The sequence below is a fragment of the Balaenoptera acutorostrata genome, chromosome X (assembly GCF_949987535.1).
Source record: "Balaenoptera acutorostrata chromosome X, mBalAcu1.1, whole genome shotgun sequence".
NCBI lineage: Eukaryota > Metazoa > Chordata > Mammalia > Artiodactyla > Balaenopteridae > Balaenoptera > Balaenoptera acutorostrata.
In genome coordinates this window covers 7,670,951-7,690,653 of record NC_080085.1, presented here as the reverse complement: position 1 = coordinate 7,690,653, position 19,703 = coordinate 7,670,951, and the positions used below count along the sequence as shown (strand labels likewise).

The 19,703-nt window shown below is 45.5% G+C and overlaps 1 protein-coding gene across 6 annotated transcripts in view; it reads right to left on the bottom strand.

Annotated features, from left to right (window-relative positions):
* Window positions 1-19,703, bottom strand: part of WWC3 (WWC family member 3) — a 129,498-nt gene that overhangs the window by 41,922 nt on the left and 67,873 nt on the right. For all 6 annotated transcript variants that reach the window (XM_057537802.1, XM_057537801.1, XM_057537803.1 and 3 more), the window contains 3 exons: window positions 15,203-15,332; window positions 11,993-12,139; window positions 8,287-8,360 (listed from right to left, as the gene is read on the bottom strand). In XM_057537802.1, coding sequence (XP_057393785.1) covers window positions 8,287-8,360; window positions 11,993-12,139; window positions 15,203-15,332 — 351 coding nt within the window. The remainder of the gene's footprint in view (window positions 1-8,286; window positions 8,361-11,992; window positions 12,140-15,202; window positions 15,333-19,703) is intronic.

Genomic DNA, 19,703 nt, shown 5'->3' with positions numbered 1-19,703 from the left:
ACGGACTGAGCCCAGGGCCACGGCAGTGAGAGCAGCAAGTCCTAACCACTGGATGCTTAAGAGGTGGACCGCCAGGGAACTCCCCAAGTTCATTTTTAAAGAGAACCGAGATCAATTACCCAGCCATAAAAAGGAATGAAATTGGGTCATTTGTAGAGATGTGGATGGACCTAGAGTCTGTCATACAGAGTGAAGTAAGCCAAAAAGAGAAAAAGAAATATTGTATATTAACACATATATGTGGAATCTAGAAAAATGGTACAGATGAACCTATCTGTAGGGCAGAAATAGAGACGCAGACGTAGAGAACAGACACGTGGACACGGGGAGAAGGGGAGGGTGGCACGAACTGGGAGGTTAGATTTGGCATAAATACACTACCATGTGTAAAATAGATAGCTAATGGGAACCTGCTGTATAGCACAGGGAGCTCAGCTCGGTGCTCTGTGACGACCTAGATGGGTGGGATGGGGGGGAGTGGGAGGGAGGTCCAAGAGGGAAAGGATATAGGTATACATATAGCTGATTCACTTCACCGTACAGCAGAAACTAACACAACATTGTAAAGCAATTTTACTCCAATTAAAAGAAAAAAAAAGTAAATAAATTTAAAAAAATAATAAAGAGAACCGAGATCAATTTAAAACTGGCAAGGGTTTTTTTTTTTCCCTGCGAGTCAGCTGTATTCTTTACTGATTCTTATTTTTGATAGGTAATCCCTTTTATGGCCTATATATATATCCTCTCACAAATGCCTTTAAAGGCTTTAAAACACATGTCCCTGTGCTCAGGATAGTGAAGAAATGAAAGCAAGTCCTCAATCAAGCATTCTGGTCTCATATTTATTGTGTGATTTCTAAATTCCATCCCCCTGAACAGGCCTAATGTAGACAGAAGTCAAATATGAATCATTTTTCCCTTACTATTTTTGCCCAAACACCTTTTCTGTTACAACCCAGGCACCATTAAACCATGAATGGAAACCTGCATTTATGCCGCAGAAACTGCTCAGACCCTTACAATTCACATGGAAATCTTAAATATGACTTCTTTTTCGAAGAAGAAAATGCACTTTTAACATTACACAGTTTTGAGGCATATTTTACATATCCAGAGTAATCCCCAGGTATTTGAATTTATACCTAAATTCTGTGACCTACAATATAAATTCGCATGTTCCTAAAATACTGCTGCTTTCTGGAATAGAAATGGAACTCCAGGCAAGCCACGGCCCTGACTGGTCGTGATGGGACGCGGTGGATCCCAATGCCATGTTCCAGGACACGGTGCCAGCTTGGAGCCTCGTGCCTTCAGATGTCAATTACAGCTACAGATTTGATACTTTTATGTTTTCTCTCCTTAGTTTTCTTTTTTGCAAATATCCATTCAAATGAAAAGCAAAAGTTCACCAAAGTCTCAGCTGAGATCTGAGTCAGATGGATGGTGATATCACTTCAGCTCACTGAACTAAATATCGATAAACCAGTGTCCATTCGGCTCAACTCTTTATCCTACATTGGAGATTCACGGAGTCTGAATCTAGAAGTGTGGCATAAGAAGGGCCTACGAATACCCCAACATCCCTCCCTGCCCTCACATCTTGTCCCCTCTGAACGAACAGATCTTCAGAGAGCGACTTCTTTAAATGAAAAGCAGATCGTCTCCAGGCTTCTTTCTCTTGGCCTGAATGGAGAAGATGCGTTCCTTTGTTTCTCACAGCCGTGCCCCACTCCCAAACCCAAACACACAGTCACTAGAGAAATGAAGGGAAAATCCAAGGGACTGATCAAATTCAGCTGGAACCCTAATACTACACCAGTGACAACTGAAGAACAGCAGGGCCCATCCTGGCAACAAACACTGAGACATGGAGAAACCGGACGGGCCGAATGTTTTGTTCCTATCAGGAACGCGAGTGTTTCTATGGAAACAGCTAGTTTGTGTACTGTACAGTTCCAGTTTCTGGAACAAGTGCTCTTAGGTTAAAAATAAGGAGCCATCTGCGTCATCAGGATTGCTTCAAGAAGACTAGCTCCTCCAAACTGGCTTTGAAAAATTCTCAAATTTTTAACCAATAATGTGAAAACATTCCTATCATAAGGTCTGCCTTGGGAATCCAAAGCCATGTTCCTAAAGGGAAAGGAATAAGCAGTTGTTTGGGTACATTTCACATGACCTAGAGTTGAAAACACAAAACTAGTCACCATGATAGTGGTGGTTTGGTCTAGAGAATTCTCTAGAAATCATACCACTGCTTGGAATTATGAGTTCCACTTCCATAAACTTCCTTTAAATCTGAATGTACATGAAACCCTCATTGTCCAGAACATTTATTGCATTTTGACGATTTCCCAACTCTGAGAAACAATCTTGAATCTAGATATACAAGGAAATACATAAGTGCTTCAACTTCTCTCCACTTAGAAGTAGCAAAGCCCAGGAGGTTTTGCAGAGGGTAGGAAAGCTAAACTTCGCAGGATGGAATGATTTCAGAAATGGGAGCTGGGAGACTGACGTCTAAGGGTGGGGCAGCAGAAGGAAAAGACAGAACGCTGAACGTGGCACTAAAATAATGAAAGCCTTGGAGTGGAAGAGCAGGGAAGGATGCGTTTTTCTGTGCTAACACTGCCTTTAGAAGTGACGCCTTCTCTTCCACGCACTGGTGGGTGAACGGGGGGACATGATGCTTTCCTGTATGTGGGACACCCTTCTCCAATGATGCTGGTCATGGAGGTGGCCATGTGGAGAGTCCCTGGACAGAACCTCAAAGCCACTGTGCTTTGACTGTGGTCCTCATTACTCAGGTTTTGGAACATTAACGTTGGTTCTAGATTTAGTTCTTGGCAAAGACCTGCTTGCTGTTGCTCCCTTCCCAAGTCTACGCTGTTCTAATCATGTGTCTCATTTAGAGGCAGTCTGAAAAAACACCCAGAAAAGGCAACTGGAATAAAATCCCTGACCTGGTGCTGGGTGGCTATGCTCCTGACCCCTGATGACCTTGACCCTCCCTAACTGTCACATGTATACCAGGAGCGGGGATCGTAGGGTTGTCCTGACCACACTACAAGGGGTATTGAGTCTAGCGTCTTGCCAGATGTGGCTGGCACCTGTAGGACCACAGCTGAGTAGGTTACAAGTCAGGAACTCACTCACTTTCCAGTTAAGCCTTAACTGTAAGCAATTTCAGTGACTGGAGGCCAAATATGATTACCCCACGGGGACTGGAGCCAGGTACTGCCACCACGTCAGGGGACCAGATCCAGACTGCCAAACACAGGGTGCTGTAATCAACGACTTGGCAACAACAAGAACGCTTCAAGGATGTTTTTATAAAAGCAGGAGAAGGTCCAATGAAAGCACCGAACTGATTATCAAAAATTGAGATCCATCTTCTAAGTGGTCGACCATAAAGCGAGCCCCAGAGAACTCTCTCAGGGGCCGTTCTTCCCTGACCCCTAAGAAACTTGCCATTATACAACTTTCCGCCCTGATCCCTGCTCCCCCTGGACTGAGAAAGCCCTTCCTCAACATGTGGGCAGCCGGAATTCCAGCATCCCTCAGGGCCCAGCTCCAATGCCATTTTCTCCAACACCCAAGAACAGGACGCATTACAGGGGGGTCCAAGACCACAAGCCCTTTCCAATGACCATGAAGGCCCAGGAAGCATAAGCCGAGCTTGGAATGATGATGTATGAGGTGACTGTGCCCTGCCTCCGTCAGATCCCTAAAGACATGCATGTCTAGATGCCCTTTCTCCTCTTAAGTCAAGGGGAAATATCCCAAGGCTCACACCAGGACGAGGGCCTTGGGGAAGGGAGCCAGGAACACAGCAGTTGGCCTGGAGCTGACTGGGCCCCAGGACTCTGTCCACTCGCCCACTCGCAGGGGTGAAGGCCAAAGATTAAGTGTGACCAAAGCAGACCCTTGTTTACTCATTCAATAAATATTCACCAGGTACTCAGCTGCTGGAATTATAGCAATGACCTAAACAGACAAAAACCCCTGCCCTCATGGGCTTCCCATTCTCGCAGGGAAAGACAGACGATAAAAAAGCAAACACATAAGTACAGAACAGGTTGGGTGATTACATTTGCTGGGAGAATCAGGGTGATGGGGGTGGGGATGGAGGGCAACTTTATTCAGGATGATCAGAGAAGTGTCTCTGACACAGTGACCAGAAGGAGAGCAGAGGCCATGTGACCATTTGAGGCAAAGCATTCCATTGCAGGCCGAGGAAACAGCGAGGGCCAAGGGCACTGTATTAGTTTCCTTTTGCTTCTGTAACAAATTACCACAAACTTGGTGGCTTAAAACAACACACACATGATTACCTTACAGTTCCAGATGTCAGAAGTCAAAAATGGGCAAGCAGGGCTGTGATCCTTCTGGAGGCTTCGGGAAGAATCCATTTCGCAGCTGTTTCCAAGGGCTGCCCACATTCCTTGGCTCGAGGCCCTGAATCACTCTGATCTCTGCCACCCTCACATCTCCTTCTCTGCTTCTCCCTCTTATAGGGACCCTTGTGATTACATTGAGCCTATCTAGATAATCCAGGGTCATCTCCCCATCTCAAGATCTCTAGCTTGAGGCCATCTGCAAAGTTCCTTCTGCCATGGAAGGCAAAGAGTCACAGGTTTGGGGATTAGGACATCTGGGGCAGCATTATTCTGCCAACTCCAAGCACTAAATCAGGAGCGTGCCTGGCAGGTTTGAGGCCTGGCATGCAAGGGGGCCAACGTGGCTGGACGAGGCTAATGCCCTGAGTCAGTGGAAGACCTGCTCCTGAGCCCCTGATGTCCACACACAGTAGGGATTTCGGAGCAAGATAAGAAGCTCAAGAGTACGGTTTCTCGAAGGCAAAAAGAGACTCTGGGCCACCCACATGTTTGCTGTGGGGGCCGTCCTGTGCACTGTGGGTTGTTTAGCGGCGTCCTTGGGCCCCCCCCCCGGATGCCAGCAGTACCCTCTCTCCAGTCACGAGAACCAAAAACATCCCCCAAGGGGGCGCAAAACCCGCCCCCACCCCTTAGCGGATGATGGGATCTAACATGTTTTGAAAGGAGCACTTGTCTGAAAAAAAATTCAGACCTGGCAATTTAACTAACCAAAAGTCACACAAAATTATGCTGAACTGCACCATCACTGCAAAAGTGCACCATTCTCACCAGGGAAAAAGCACATGACAACTGAGAGAACGTCTTTGCCCATCACTCCAGTAAAATTTACAAAGAATGGTGATATTTAACGATGATGAGGAGACACAGAAATCAGGGCTCTCAATCGCCATCGGTGGCAGTGTAAAGTGTATAAGTTATTTTGGAAGACGATTCACTGGTATCTATCCGAACTTTGAATGTACATGTCTTTAGACCCATACATTTCCTTGCTATGTATCTGTCGAAGGAAACAGCCATCTCTGCAAGGCTGGGGACTGTAAATAGATGTGCACCATTTGTGAAAAGGAAAAACTGGAATCATCTAGATGTCCATCCGTAGAAGATGGCTATAACCATTATAAAAGCTATGCATCATATACTGTATTTGACTATATTGAGCTTAATTTATTTAAATGTTTAGGTAAAAACTGGAAGGTTTCACAGCAAATCATTAATGGTGAGAGGTAGGATTAGAGAGGAGGATAAGATGGAACGTGTCTATTGATCGCATCTTTGACAAAAACAATGTATTCATGTATTATTTATGTGTACATAGATGTACAAGCATATATGTGCATGTTTCTGAACCCTGTGTCTATACATATATGTAGTATGTGTGCACATCGCCCCCCCCAGATACTGCCTGGGGTATCCCCACCCCCAGGCAGAACCACTAGCATCCTCACATATTTCTGTTAGCTGTGGGGGAGTTTATCTCCCAAACAGGTTAAAGACCATATTTTTTTTATTTTTTTTGGCCGAGCTGCACGGCATGTGGGATGTTAGTTCCCCGACTAGGGATTGAACCCGCACCCCCTGCACTGGAAGCACGGAGTCTTAACCACTGGACCGCCAGGGAAGTCCCAAAGACCATATGTCTTTATGACATCACATAAACCCAGAATTTCTTTGAAATACCTGGAACAGGGCAGGTGCTGGGCAGAAGTATAATCTCCCAGCCTTCCAGCAGCTTCTCTGCCCACTGCTGCGGGGTGTGTGTGAAGCTGCTGGGGTCACCCACACAGATCTGCCATGGGGAAATGAGGCAGAGATGGCCCGGCTAAGACGTCACAGTCCTCCAGCACAGGGCAGGGGTCCTCGGCCTCAGCACTAGTGAATTTGGATGACTCTCTGCTGGGGGCCGTCCTGTGCGCTGTAGGATGTTGAGCAGCGTCCCTGGTCTCCACCCACTAGATGCCAGGAGCGCCCACCCCAGAGCTGTGACAACTAACAACATCTCTAGACATGGCCAGAAGTCCACCGGTGGGGCGGGGGGGTGAAGTCGGGCCGTCGTACCCCTCCCCCATTCCCCACCCCACAATTGGGAACCACTGTGCTAGTGGGAAAAGAACAAGGCAGTGCTTGTGTGAGCCAACCCAGGACGTCTTTACAACGCATCTCTGATTTCTAAATGTGGCCAACGCAGCCCAGAAAGGCATTTCTGAGAAGCCCCTACTGTCCCACAAAGGTTGAAGCGCTGGGGACAGGACCCTCCTCTGCAGCTGCAGTGCATTTCCTAACAAGGTTCTGGTGACCTTGAAATACTCCTTCCATTTAGAAGATACTGATGAAGTGCAGTGTCCTCCCCTGCATAATTTTCTTAAATAATGGACTTTCCCCCCAAATGTATTATCTCGATATTTAAAAAGTTACTCACTCTGTACCGACATCATCTCTGGAAAACAAAGAAATCACTTGCTGTGGTTGGTAAATGTCACAGCAGAACAGTAACAATGATGTTAAGTGTAGCAACCGTCAATTTTCTGCAGTTTAATACAACACAGCAAATTCCCATACCCACACAATGCAGCAGAAACATGCAGGAAGGAGCCGAGGAATACTGAGGAGAGACAGCAGCGGCTGACAATCGCCAGCCAGCGAGCTCCTGAGAAGGGATGCATGAGGCCCGGGAAGCAGGTGCGGGGGGAAGCGGTCTGCGTGGAAGTGCAGGGCCCGCCTTGAGCACATCAAGGACATCGTGAAGAACAAGAGCCGGGAGGACCGGGCAGAGGGGCTTTGGGCAGAGGCCGCAGCAGCTCAAGCCAGCCCTCCAGCAGGGAGTCAGATGATCTGCTTCTGTTGCTATTTTTACATTTGCTAAGAAGGTAACAAAGCGGATTTCCAGACATCCCTGAATGATACACCATACTGAGCGGGCCCGACTATTTCGCTTCCAGAACTACGCCTTCACCCTGCTTGGAATTCGCTCCTCCTCCCCCCGCCCCCAGACAGCAGTTCATATGTGACTAAAGAAACGTTTTTGTGAAGCGTTCCATATTTTTAAAAAAGAATTAAAAAAAAAACTTTTTGAAAAAGATAGGCTTCACAGCTTTCCGAAGCACATATTTTGAAGTAATTTGGTTTTAAGACTCTTTCCGGAAGGCACAAAAGAGAGAAAGTCCCTAAAAAAAGAACATGAAAGCTAGGGCAGGGTCAGAATACTGAACACGGTGCACATGGGGAGAAAGGTGACAGGCTGAAAACACTGTGCCTGCGAGGCCGGCAGCCGCCTGGCAGTGCCGCCCATGAATCCCGGATGAGACCAGGAGGGAGGGAAAGACACATTTTGAAAATGCACAAACAAGGTCAAGTCCCGATTTTCAGAAGGCGGGTGATGGACAACACAGGTCAACAGAAGCGACTGACTTTCAGTTCTCTCCATCAAAATGATGTAGATTAGGTACCACTATCACCCGTTGACCTAATCCTTTCTAAACTGTCTTTTAACCCAAGATACGTGGCTTTTTCTGTTGACCTATGGAATAAGCAGCCACATATTCAAAAACCAGGTTTGCTTAAGCTGGTCTGAGGGACTGATGCTCAGTCGGAAGGCAGGGAGGGGGTTCTGAGCTACCTGAGAGGATAAGGAGAGCCGGAAAAGTCTCTGTTTTTATTAAATCCCGTCTTCATAACTGTTTGCAATATTGAGAGTTGCACATTTTAATGCACATGAAATTTTGTCACATGTATTCAGAAGCTACACATAAATGAGGAACCTTAATTCTGTACTCTATCAGACACTGCTTTCTGATAAGAAGTGGATAAATCACACATTGGAACTCTGCAAAACCGCTTTCCACAGGAGAAAGGAAGTAAGCAGGAGGCAAGGTTTGAAAAAGGAGCTTCTTACCTCTTTCTGGCTTCCTCATACTGCCAGTTAAGCCTGACTCGGTCCACAAGCCTTGTTTTATCATCAAAGACGAACTTTGTGGAACAGAAGAAAGAAAAAAATGGGGGAGACACATTAAAAACATATTTTCAAAATAGAAAATTCACTTAAACTTCCAGCAACAATGAAGAATATTTTAATTTGCCTCCCAATTTCCATTTTTCAAAGGTCTGGAAGGAAACACACCAAATAACAGCTGCCACCTCTGGTCAGTGGAGGTTGGGAGTGGGGCTGGCAAGACTTTTGCTGTCCCAACACTGGTGGATTTTTTTTAAAAAAACAGTGGAAGTATACTCATCTATTGTGCGATTCCAAGCAACAACAACAAATTAAGCTTTAAGAGAAATAGGGAATTCCTCAAAGTTGATACAAAAGCAAAAAAATTCATCCCGCCTAGTGTAGTATATGCTCTCATTCCTCAATAAACAAAAAACAATGGTGTTCTCCTAAAAAGTCACAAGATCTGAAGAAGACAGACTAGCTGTGTGAGCTGTTGGCTGCGGGACTCCTTCGACTGCTATGCAGTCCGTTAAAGAATCAAAGGTGAAAGGACGGAAGGAAGGCACGGAAAAGCCTGGGACTAGACGCCTCACCTGAGGAGTCAAGAGTTGAAATGAGGAGCTCTGATGCGATCACTAGTTGTACCTAAATATTTTCATACCAATTACACTGAAGCCAACAAATTCCCAAACAAAACAAACAAGACCTATATGAGAGGTAACTGCAGCTCACCTTGGTTACTTCTTCCTTCATTCCTGGAAATATATGACTCTAGTTTCAATAAATCGGCTCCATCTGTAGATCTGGCCTTACTCGGCCATATCTTACGGCCACTAAGTCTTTATTTTTTTAAATGACCTCGTGTCGACAAATATTTGGAAATATTCTACTTGTATGAGTGGCGATGAATTCACTGACACGAGTTTTGAGACAGGTCAATGGGGAATTTCCTTATATCTTTATCGCCTTGAATGGCAAGAAGAAATGCCTTATACGAGACTAAGCATTCGCCAATGAGATGTGTCACGATTTTACACATTTCAGTAGCCTCACCCAAGGCCTCTCTCCACAGTGTCCTCAATATAAATGCATTTAGGCTGCAGCACCGCATCTGCAGAAACTCTCTACAATGGAAATGAGCTACTTGTCACCTTGTTCATTAGAGACCCCTAAAGCTGACTCATCATCAAGACAAATAAATGTCATTTCTTAAACCTCTTCTCAATGCTATTTTATGAACCTCTAAGCTCTGATTTTGCACTCTTCTGTGAGAAGAAAATGGACATTTTAATTTAAAAAAAAAAGCCTACAGCCAAACAGATCCAACAGGTTCCTGCTTCATGGATCCTACATAGCCCTACAACATGTACTCCAACTGCTAAATTCCAACGATAGGCTTGTACTGCTTACAAATCTGTGCTTGCAAAGCCGTGGGCTCCAAAAGCATGTTTGATTCCATCAATGCCCATCCCACAAAACTAACTCAAAGTGATAACTACGTGAGGTAGGCAGACGTCTAAGATGGCCCCCAATGGCCTTCACCTCCTGGGATTCATCCCCTGTGAAATCCCTTCCCTTTGAGAGTGGGCTAGACCCATGACTTGACTCTAACCAACAGAATACAACAAAGATGATGGGAAGTCATCTCTGTGATTAGATTACAAAAGACTGTGACTTCCTTCCTGCTGGAGACTCTCTTGGCTTCCACACTGTGACAAAGCAAGCTGCCGTGCTAGAGAGGTCTATATGGTAAGGAACAGAAGCCCTCAGTCCAACAACCTGTGAGAAACTGAATCCTGCCAACAATCACGTAAGCCTGAAAGTGGACCCTTCCCAGTCAAGCCTTCCGATGAGGCTGCAACCCTGGCTGACACCTTGACTGCAGTTACTTGAGAGCCCCTGAAGCAGAGGACACAGCCCAGTTTCCTGATCCACAGTATAAATGTGAGATAATAAAAGTGTGCTGTTTTAAAATGCTAGGTTGGGGATGTTTTGTTATGCAGCAATAGCTAACTAATGCAGTTATACCCTTTTGATATATTTTTCTATAACATGGTGTAGTAGAAAACACAGAGGTTTAGGGATCAGAGACATTGATTCAAACCCAGACCTGCCTCTTCCTGGCTACATGACCTTAGGTAACCTGGCACCTTGACCCCCTCATCAGTCAAAAGAAGATGGAAACCACTACTTAAGTTGAGGTAACAGCCATGAAGCTGCCAGGGCCAGTCCCAGTAAACTCATAAACAATGATAATTTACTGCTGAAGTTATTATAGCTGTATAACCAGCCACTTCCCACCTGACATTTTTAGAAAGTCTTACCTAAGTCATTACAGAACCTTCGATCTTACCTGTTGCTCTCAAACTAGTTAAGAGTCTCTAAAAATTCTAATTCTAACCTTATGTTGAGCAGCAATGAATTATTCATGGAATTCAATAAGTATCATACTTCTTTCCTTCTCTCATGCCAAAATCTTTAGGCAAAACTGCCAGACATTTTTGACTTACAGATTCTTCTCTGTTTTAAACCAAAGATACCTAGTCAAAAAATGTCCAAGTGTACTTTTGAGAACAATGAGGGGAACACAGCAAACAGGGCAGTTCAGGACATCCAAGACACAGAGGCATTATTTCCTATATTATACTCCCCTCAAAGAGGCACTATTTGTCGACATTTTAAAATATCAGCTAATTATTTAAAATCCAGAGCTTTTTAGTCAATGGTTTTCCTTTCTTTTTGTTTCTTTTTATTTATTTAATTTTAGGAAGGCATTCTGCATTCCATTGATATTTCATCTTTATTTAGTAAGCCCTAAGAAAAAGAAGCCATCCAAACTGCTTTTCCATTTGTAACAAATAAATGTAAAACTTCACTCAATGACATTACAACAGTAGTGTCTTTAAGTAGTCACCACCCTGCTTCAAATGATGGTTGCCAATTTTGTTTTTGTGGCTAACTCCAGGCTTTATTAATTATCAAAAGGGGCATTATGAAATTCTTCCAAGTCCCAAACAAAATTAATTTCAATTCAATTTCCTGACATTCTCTTAGAAGAATAAGAAATAGCATCAAAGTATAACCCAAGAGTGACACAGCCACAAAGCCTCTGAAAATCACTGGTCTAAGCCAAAGCTCAGCAAACTATGGCCCGAAGGCCAAATCCGGCCCACCACCTCTTTCTGTAAATAAAGTTTTATTGGAATTTTACTGGAACAAGCCCCACCCACCCGTTCACATATGGCCAATGGCTGCTTCTGCACTATGACAACACAGCTGAGTAGCTATGGCAGAGACTGCATGGCCAGCAAAGCCTAAAACACTTATTATCTGGACCTTGGCAGAAAAAGTTAGCTGATCCATGCTCTAAAAAGTCATATGTCTGCCAAGAAACATCTAGACTCAACTCTCAAAAGGATTCTGCCTTTTTTAAGAATCCGAATCACAAGGATAGAGGTAATAAGCCATTCAATTGCCTCCCAGGCCCCTGAACCTTCAAGATGGCTGGATGTGAAAAACAGTATTCTTTCTTCAAACTTAATGGCACAAAAGCCAAAACATTTTTGAAGGGAAAGTGGAAAATTTAAAGAAATGGGTGACGGCCACACGAAAGCAGTCCTTTTCTCTCTGGGCACACTCGGTTCCTCCCCCTGCCCAATGAGCGTACCTCGCCGATGACCTCGGTCTGAGACCCAGCATCGCAGAACTGGTGAGGTAAAGACTCGCCCAGCGCGCCTGCACTGGGAGGGAACTCTTGCAGAGGGTCGGTAAGAGAACAGCTATTCCTGAAGCCATCGGTCAGCTTGGCCAGGCTCTGGAACAGAATGAAACAAGAGACTTGAGCAGCGATGGCGATGCTTCTCTTCCCTTTCACAGCGGTCATTTTCTTCCTGTTCCAGGTCGGCAGCTTCATCACTGGAGAGCGGGCCGGCCCCAACTCCATTCTCATGAGAGTCAAAAGAAATGTCGATCAGCACATGCACCTTTCATGAAGCTCGTAGTAATTTAAATCAGACGGCAACTGAGTCCTCCTGGCAGCATGTGAATAATATAGAGAACATCTGTGGTACCATTTTTACTGTTTTTTAAACCTTTGTGTTTCCTAAAGAAAAAATAAGCATTCCCTCCAAAAAAGCCAAATTCAAAATAGAGAGTAGAAAGGCAGTTGCCAGGGGCTGGAGGGCTGGGGGAAATGGGGAGACGCTGGTCAAAGGGTACCAAGTCCCAGCTGTAAGGGGAATAAAGTCCCCAGATCTCGTGAACCTCATGTCCGCAGCATGGTGAGTATAGTTAGCGATACTGTAGCGCATATTTGCAAGTTGCTAAGAGAGTAGATCTTACAAGTCCTCACCATGTAAAAGGAAAGGTAACCATGTGACGTGATGGATGTGTTAACTAATTTTATTGTGGCAATCATTTCACAATAGATGTGTATATCAAACCATCACGTACACCTTAAATTTATACAATTTTATTTGTCAAGTGTACCTCAATAGAGCAAAGGGGAGGGGGGAAAGTATTTCCATCCAAAATAGTCTATCAATAAATAAGTCCAACAGAGATGAATGCCGCCTTGAGATCTTTAGTACCACACAGAAGGTGAAAACAGCTCCCAGACGATATTTACATATTCTTATAACCTGGCTTTTCAGTCATAATGCTACAGGGTCAAAAGTCATCTTATATGGATGTCAGTCTGCCAAAAATTAGAGTAAGCATAAATTCTGGTACAGGGAACCCTTTTGGGTGAAAGTTAAAGAGAAATCAGATATTCTAAGATTTTTAAAAGACCTGTGAAAAGCAACTATACCCCCATAAAAAGAAATCTAAAAAAATAAGAGGAAAACATGAAAAAAAATTTTTTTTAAATAAAAGACTTGGGGAAGCAGTCACGTTCAGCAGATATTCCTGCAGACACTAGACGCCCACGTGCAGTGTTCCCCAGGTAGCTGCCTCTGGATCTAGACAAAGGCGTCTTGGAATGGGCCAAGATTGCTACAGTCATATAAGAAAGATGAAACAACTTATTTGATTTTACTAGATGAAGACGTTGCCTGTGCGTCTCCCTGGAGCGTCTCAGAGAAGATGCTGGGGTCTGAAGCTTCTTCCAGAAATTCTATCTCCAGCCTCCGTGGTGGGGAACCCACTCAAGGCAACGGGGTGGCTTGGCCAGCTCTGCACTCTCAGAAAGAACGGGGCAGGGACACCAGCTCCACGTCCCGGGCGAGGCCTCCGTGTCCCTGGGGTGAAGTACCACCTGGTTCACGCCAGGGTTTGGGCTTGGGTCACATGGGTGATGTCCGCAGAGCGCCTCGCCCAGTGCGGCACACAGAGGCCTCGGCAGACGGCAGCTGTTCTCCTCGCTACCAGGCCTCGGAGAAAATCTAACAATTGACCATTGACCTCTCATGACCTGGAGATACAGGGCATCTGAAAATACAGATTTCTGGGTCCCAACCCCAGACAGTCTAATCCAGGAGGCCTGGGGTAGGGTCTGGTACTCTGCAATTGAACGAGCAGCCTAGGGACAGTCCAGCCTCACGCCCGTGACGTCAGGAAGCACCGCCGGGCAAGGCAGTCATGTGCGCGCCTGCTGCACTCGGCCTACGAGTCTGAGCTTTGCTCCCATGTCCTTCTGTGTCTTACGTGCTACAGAATCGAGACAAATGCCTCCCAGCACCAGGTGCTCACTCGCTGTGCTGAGCCGAAAAGAGAAGCCACAACAGAGAGCATCAGACGCATTCCGGCGTGGAGCAGGAGCCCGGCATAGGAGCCCGGCACGGGCCTCTGCAAAAACTCAGCTTTTTCTAAAAATAACAGGAACTACAGGAGTTCAAGGGGCAAAAAAATAAAGCAATATAAAGCTACAATGAAAAAAAGTCTGTCCTCATGGTGGAATACTGTGCAGCCATATCCAGGAAGGAGGGAACTCTGAGTGCAGAGACGGGAAAAGGTACAGGGCCTAAGAGTTAGGTGCGGAAGCTATCGTGGGGCAGCAGGCACAGGCCCGGCTTTCTGCGAGGGCAGCTGGCCACGTGTTCACACTTTCAAGTGTCTGTATAAACACTGGAAGGGTGTACAAGAAGCTAGTAAAAGCAGCTACAGGAGGTGAGAGAACGGGGTGACAGCAAGACTCTTACAACAGACGTTGAATTATTTCGATTATTTAACAATACAAATGTATCACCCATTGTTGTGGCCTGAACTGTGTCCTCCAACAAGATATGTTGAAGTCCTAACCCCCAGAACCTGGAATGTGTGCTTATTTGGAAGGAAGGCCTGCAGAAGGAATCAAGTTAACATGAGGTCATGCTGGATTACAGCAGGCTCTAATCCAATGATCGGTGTCCTTATAAGAAGAAAAAAATTCATACACAGAGACACAGGGGAAACCACGTGATGACAAAGGCAGAGACTGGAGTGATACGTCTACAAGCCGAGGAACACCAAGGACTGCCAGCAGCCCCCAGGAGCTGGAAGAGGCAAGGACGGAGCTTCCCCTAGAGCCTTCAGACAGAGCGCGGCCCTGCCGCACCTTGCTATCAGACTTCTGTCCTCCAGACTCGGAGAGAATAAACTTCTGTTGTTCTAAGCCACCTGGTTTGTGGTTCTTTGTCATGGCAGCCCTAGGAAACTAATACGCATATTTTAAAATATTTATAAATATGTACACACACATATACAGAAGATATCATATATACATATATATTATACATACATGTATGTCTTTAAAATATGTATGATTATATAATAAATACATAATATATATAGTAAATATATACATATATATTTTTTTTAAATTTTTAAATAAAGTTAAGAGACAAGCAGGTGGGCAGACAGACGGACGTGCGCTCTGAAGAGCACCCGGGCCTCTTACTTGCATCAGGTCCCGCCTCTCCTTCTCGCCTGTACAAATGGCTTTCTTGATGGTCCTGAGCTCGCTCATTATAGCCTGCGCCTCATCCAGTTTGTAGTTGGTGTGAGCACTTGACATCTTACGATCAATCCTGGTTCGAAAAGAAATATGAGTCATTCTATGCGAGATTACAACATTCTATTAAACAGTAACAACCTAAAACTTAAAAGCTTCATAGAAAGGTGGGAAGCAGTGAAAAACAATGTTTTGACAAAGAAAAATGAAGATCCCATAAGACCTTCCTTGCTTGTGGTGAACACCAGATGAGACTGGTGGTGGACGGCTCCCTTTGCGCCACGAGCATATCCTCTGCAGGTGAGCACGTTCCAGGCAGGGTTCCCGGGTCCTCTACTAATGCTTAGGCAACGAGTTCACTGGCCTAAAAATTTCCTGAAATTTTAAACTTCCCTCTCTGAGAGCAGGATCATGTCTTATTCGTTTATCCCCAGCGTCTGGCTTAGTGGTCAAAAATGTCTATCAAATAAACATACAAATGAAATCTGTGTACAAGAAGAATATATGGGAAACAGCAAAAAGTAGTGAACTTTCAACAGGGACACCCTGTACAAAAGCTGGAAACTCTTATGGCTCCTCTGTCTTTCTTTCTTTTATCCTGGTTCTAATTTATCACTCTCTCAATCTACTACTCCCCTTCTATTCAAACATCCATTCATCCTTCCTTCATGCTTCCCATTCAAGCTGACTTCCTTCCATCCATCCTTCCTTCCAGCCAGCCCACCCCTGGGCGCACACGGCCTGGTTCTGGGTGGTGGAAGCAGAGCGCTGACCGAGACTAGGCTTGGCTCTGGCCTGCAAAGAGCAGGCAGCCTCCTGTAGCTCGTCCTTGGTCACATCGTCCATACCTAAGTCCTAAGCTTTGGAAGCCCTCGGGGCTGAAGAAGAGACTTTGGTCCAGAAACAGAATGAACTCCTTCTCTGGAAAGTCACCAGCTTGCATTTCAGGTTCCAGATCCACCATGACACAGATTCTAGTTCTAAACTGCTTCCCCCACGTTACCCGAAAATCCAGATCCTTAACGGCCAGCCCAAACTCCTTTATGTTCCACTCACAAGAGCATCCTGGCATGCTGGTGAGTACAAGTGACACTCCAGCTCTACAGTGGGACCCTGGGCAAGACACTTCACCTCTTTAAACCTCAGTTTCCTCATGCCTCAAATGAAGACACTAAAAATGTCCCTCCCATTTAATGAGAAATGTAAGAAAAGGGCTTACTTGGCAGAGACCTGGCATATAATGTCTGTGCTGATTATTATTATCAGGATAATGCTCAGTCTACTTACTCATGGGAGAAAAAGTTAAAAATTCACCAACTCCAGTACTTGATTATCATTAACAAATTCCTGGCCACAAATGTCACAACTCACAGCAAAACTCAGCACCAGAGCTGATCTGAGCTATCAGCACCATTGGAATGAGAGAACAAGCAGGAAATCATTCCCTCCCTTTGGAATAGGGCTTCAGGGCTCAACAGCACTGCTATGATTGCCATCTGCAACAAACAAAATAGTTATGAAAACTGGTCCCGAGTCCTCTTCCTTGGAGAGCGGATACAGATGCACTGGGGGACCCCACACATTGAATGGTGACACCCCTACACCCCAACATGGCCTGGCCATGTGTTTTTCCATTTTAGCTGTTCTATGGAGAACCAGGAGTCTCTAATGCAAGGCAGGAACAAAGGCCATCCATCTCCCAGCACTGCATCTGTCAAGGAAGCGGCCCAGGTTTTCCTGCAGAGAGAATCTAGACTCATTTATGTAATAATATCTCCTTATATCCATCTTCTGATAAAAGGCTTTCCAATACATCTCATTTAATGTCACAAACCACAACCCACATAGGTTGATGAAGTCTGTAGAAAAGGGTTACATCATTTCCATACAAAAAACCCAAGGCCAAAAAAGTGTGATTTCTCTGTAACAGTTAATGACCAATGCCTTTGCTAACCAGGCCTACTGGCTCCTCCAGAACGAGAAATACAGCAAATGGATCGTCACCTGACACTGACACCCACGTAGAGAAATGAAACTCTACTGCACTGAACAAAATGTTTTCAATTCCTTAACCATCAATGCGAATCAAATGGTCACAGAGTACAGACACACACCCACTGTTAAGGCCGCAATGTAAGATGCTAACCACATCAGCTCCAGCTTCGTACTTAGGTGTTGTGACTTCCGTATAGCTTTCAGCAGCTACAGAGCCTACGTGCAGCCATCAGTAAAGCCAGGCACTGCGCCAGCTGCCTGTCAAGGCACCAGCATCTACAACGGGAATGGCCACTACCTGGAGGAAAACGGGCCCCAATTCCCATCAGGGAGAGGGACCAGCAACCCTGTAATGCCTCTCATCGGCAGACACTACAAAGCGCCTCGGAGAACGAAAGTTCAACTTTAAGGCCACGGACCCGGGCCCTGACCTCAGCTCCACCCAGGTGGCTCTGAGACCTCGAAAAGGAATGAAGATTGACCGAGAGCAGCTGTTTTCACTCTGCCCCGAGGGTGTCCTGGCGTGGTGAGCTGGAGTAAAGGGAGAACCCACACAGGGCTCGGGGACCCTCACCCCTGCTGCGGCAAGCCCCTCCCTGTGCCCCGTCTCAGACAGTCTGCTTCCACAGAAGGTGTCATTTGAGGGGAAAAGACTCCACTGTTAGAAAGCGTGACAGCTATTAGAGAAGATGACCTCCAAGTTCTAGGAATCTCTGAAACACTCTTGTTTAAAAACAGTTATGTATTATTGTAGAATATATAATTATGTAAAAAGTTATTATTATATAAATATAACCTTATATAGCCATATTTAATACAGTACATATTATTTCCTTAAATTATATAATTATATAAATAGCATATTAAAATAGTTCAGTGTCGGGGCTTCCCTGGTGGCACAGTGGTTGAGAATCTGCCTGCCAATGCAGGGGACACGGGTTCGAGCCCTGGTCCGGGAAGATCCCACATGCCGCGGAGCGACTAAGCCCGCAAGCCACAACTACTGAGCCTGCGCGTCTGGAGCCTGTGCTCCGCAACAAGAGAGGCCGCGATAGTGAGAGGCCCGCGCACCGCGATGAAGAGCAGCCCCCGCTCGCCACAACTAGAGAAAGCCCTCGCACAGAAACGAAGACCCAACACAGCCATAAATAAATAAATAAATAAATAAACCCAAAGTTTAAAAAAAAAAAAAATAGTTCAGTGTATCAAGCACCCACTACTAGGTGACAGAGTCCTGTTGCATGCTTTATGTCTGTCATCTCATTTAATCCCCTCAACAGTTTTATGAGATGAGCATAATCTTCTCAGACTTTATAATGTCCCAAGAGGACAAGCTAAGATCTGGCAGAGCCAAGATTCAAACCTACATCTCCCAGTTGTCAAGTCCGAATTGGATCACCAGGTGCAGCGATGGCCCTTGCTACCCCCTGGGTGCACTCCTGCTCAGAGTGGCCAAGATAGGGTCCATATGCTTCATCATGTAACAAAAACTTCAAAGGACAGGAACCCTCTTCCATTGCATCTGCGAAATTCACTTATTTGGGAGTTTTCTCCCTTTTTCCAAATTCCCTCTAAAACTTTGGTCAAATTCAGAGGATATACTCAATGATTTGGTACTTCCTGAAATATCAATATATTCCATTACATGAAGAAAATCATAACATCTGTGACTGCCAAAGAGCTTTTCCTTTTTTTAATTTTAATTAAGAGCTCAAAACAGTGCTTATACATCTCAAGTAAGATGACGGAAAGTTGACAAGGGCTCAACAAAAAGTGGCATTAGTAAGAACACAAGTTATTATGCAGTGCGACGTGATGTGCATGCTTCTGTCCCCCCAGCACCCACGTGCTGGAATCCTAATGCCCAGGGTGACGGGATCAGGAGGCGGGGCCCTTGGGAGGTGATCAGGTCATGAGGGAGAAGCCCTCATGAATGGGATCAGTGCCCTTATGAAAGAGGCCCCAGGGAGCTCCCCTGCCCCTTCCGCCATGGGAGGACACGGCGAGAAGATGGCCATTCGTGAACTGGGAAGCTGGCTCTCACCAGACACAGAACCTGACCATGCCGGCACCCTGATCTTGGACTTCCAGTCTCCAGAACTATGAGAAATGAATGTCTGTTGTTTATAAGCCAGCCGGTCTATGGCACTTTGTTATAGCAGCCTGAATGGACTAAGACCCAGTGTAAGAAAAAAAAACCCCAGGACACAGACCACACAGCCTTTACTTTTCACCCCTCAACATTTTGCAGCAGCTTCAGGAAGGTTAAGTGACTTGCTCAAGGTCACACAGCCAGTAAGAGGCACAGTGAGCTTCACACTGAGGCCCCTCACACCACACTCATCCGCTTCTGTTGCCGGGCTAGCAGTACATTCAGGGTCAAGGCCTCCAAACTCACACTGTGTCAAATCTGAGGGCCACCCACATAGCCAGTCAGATGTTGTCCCAAAGT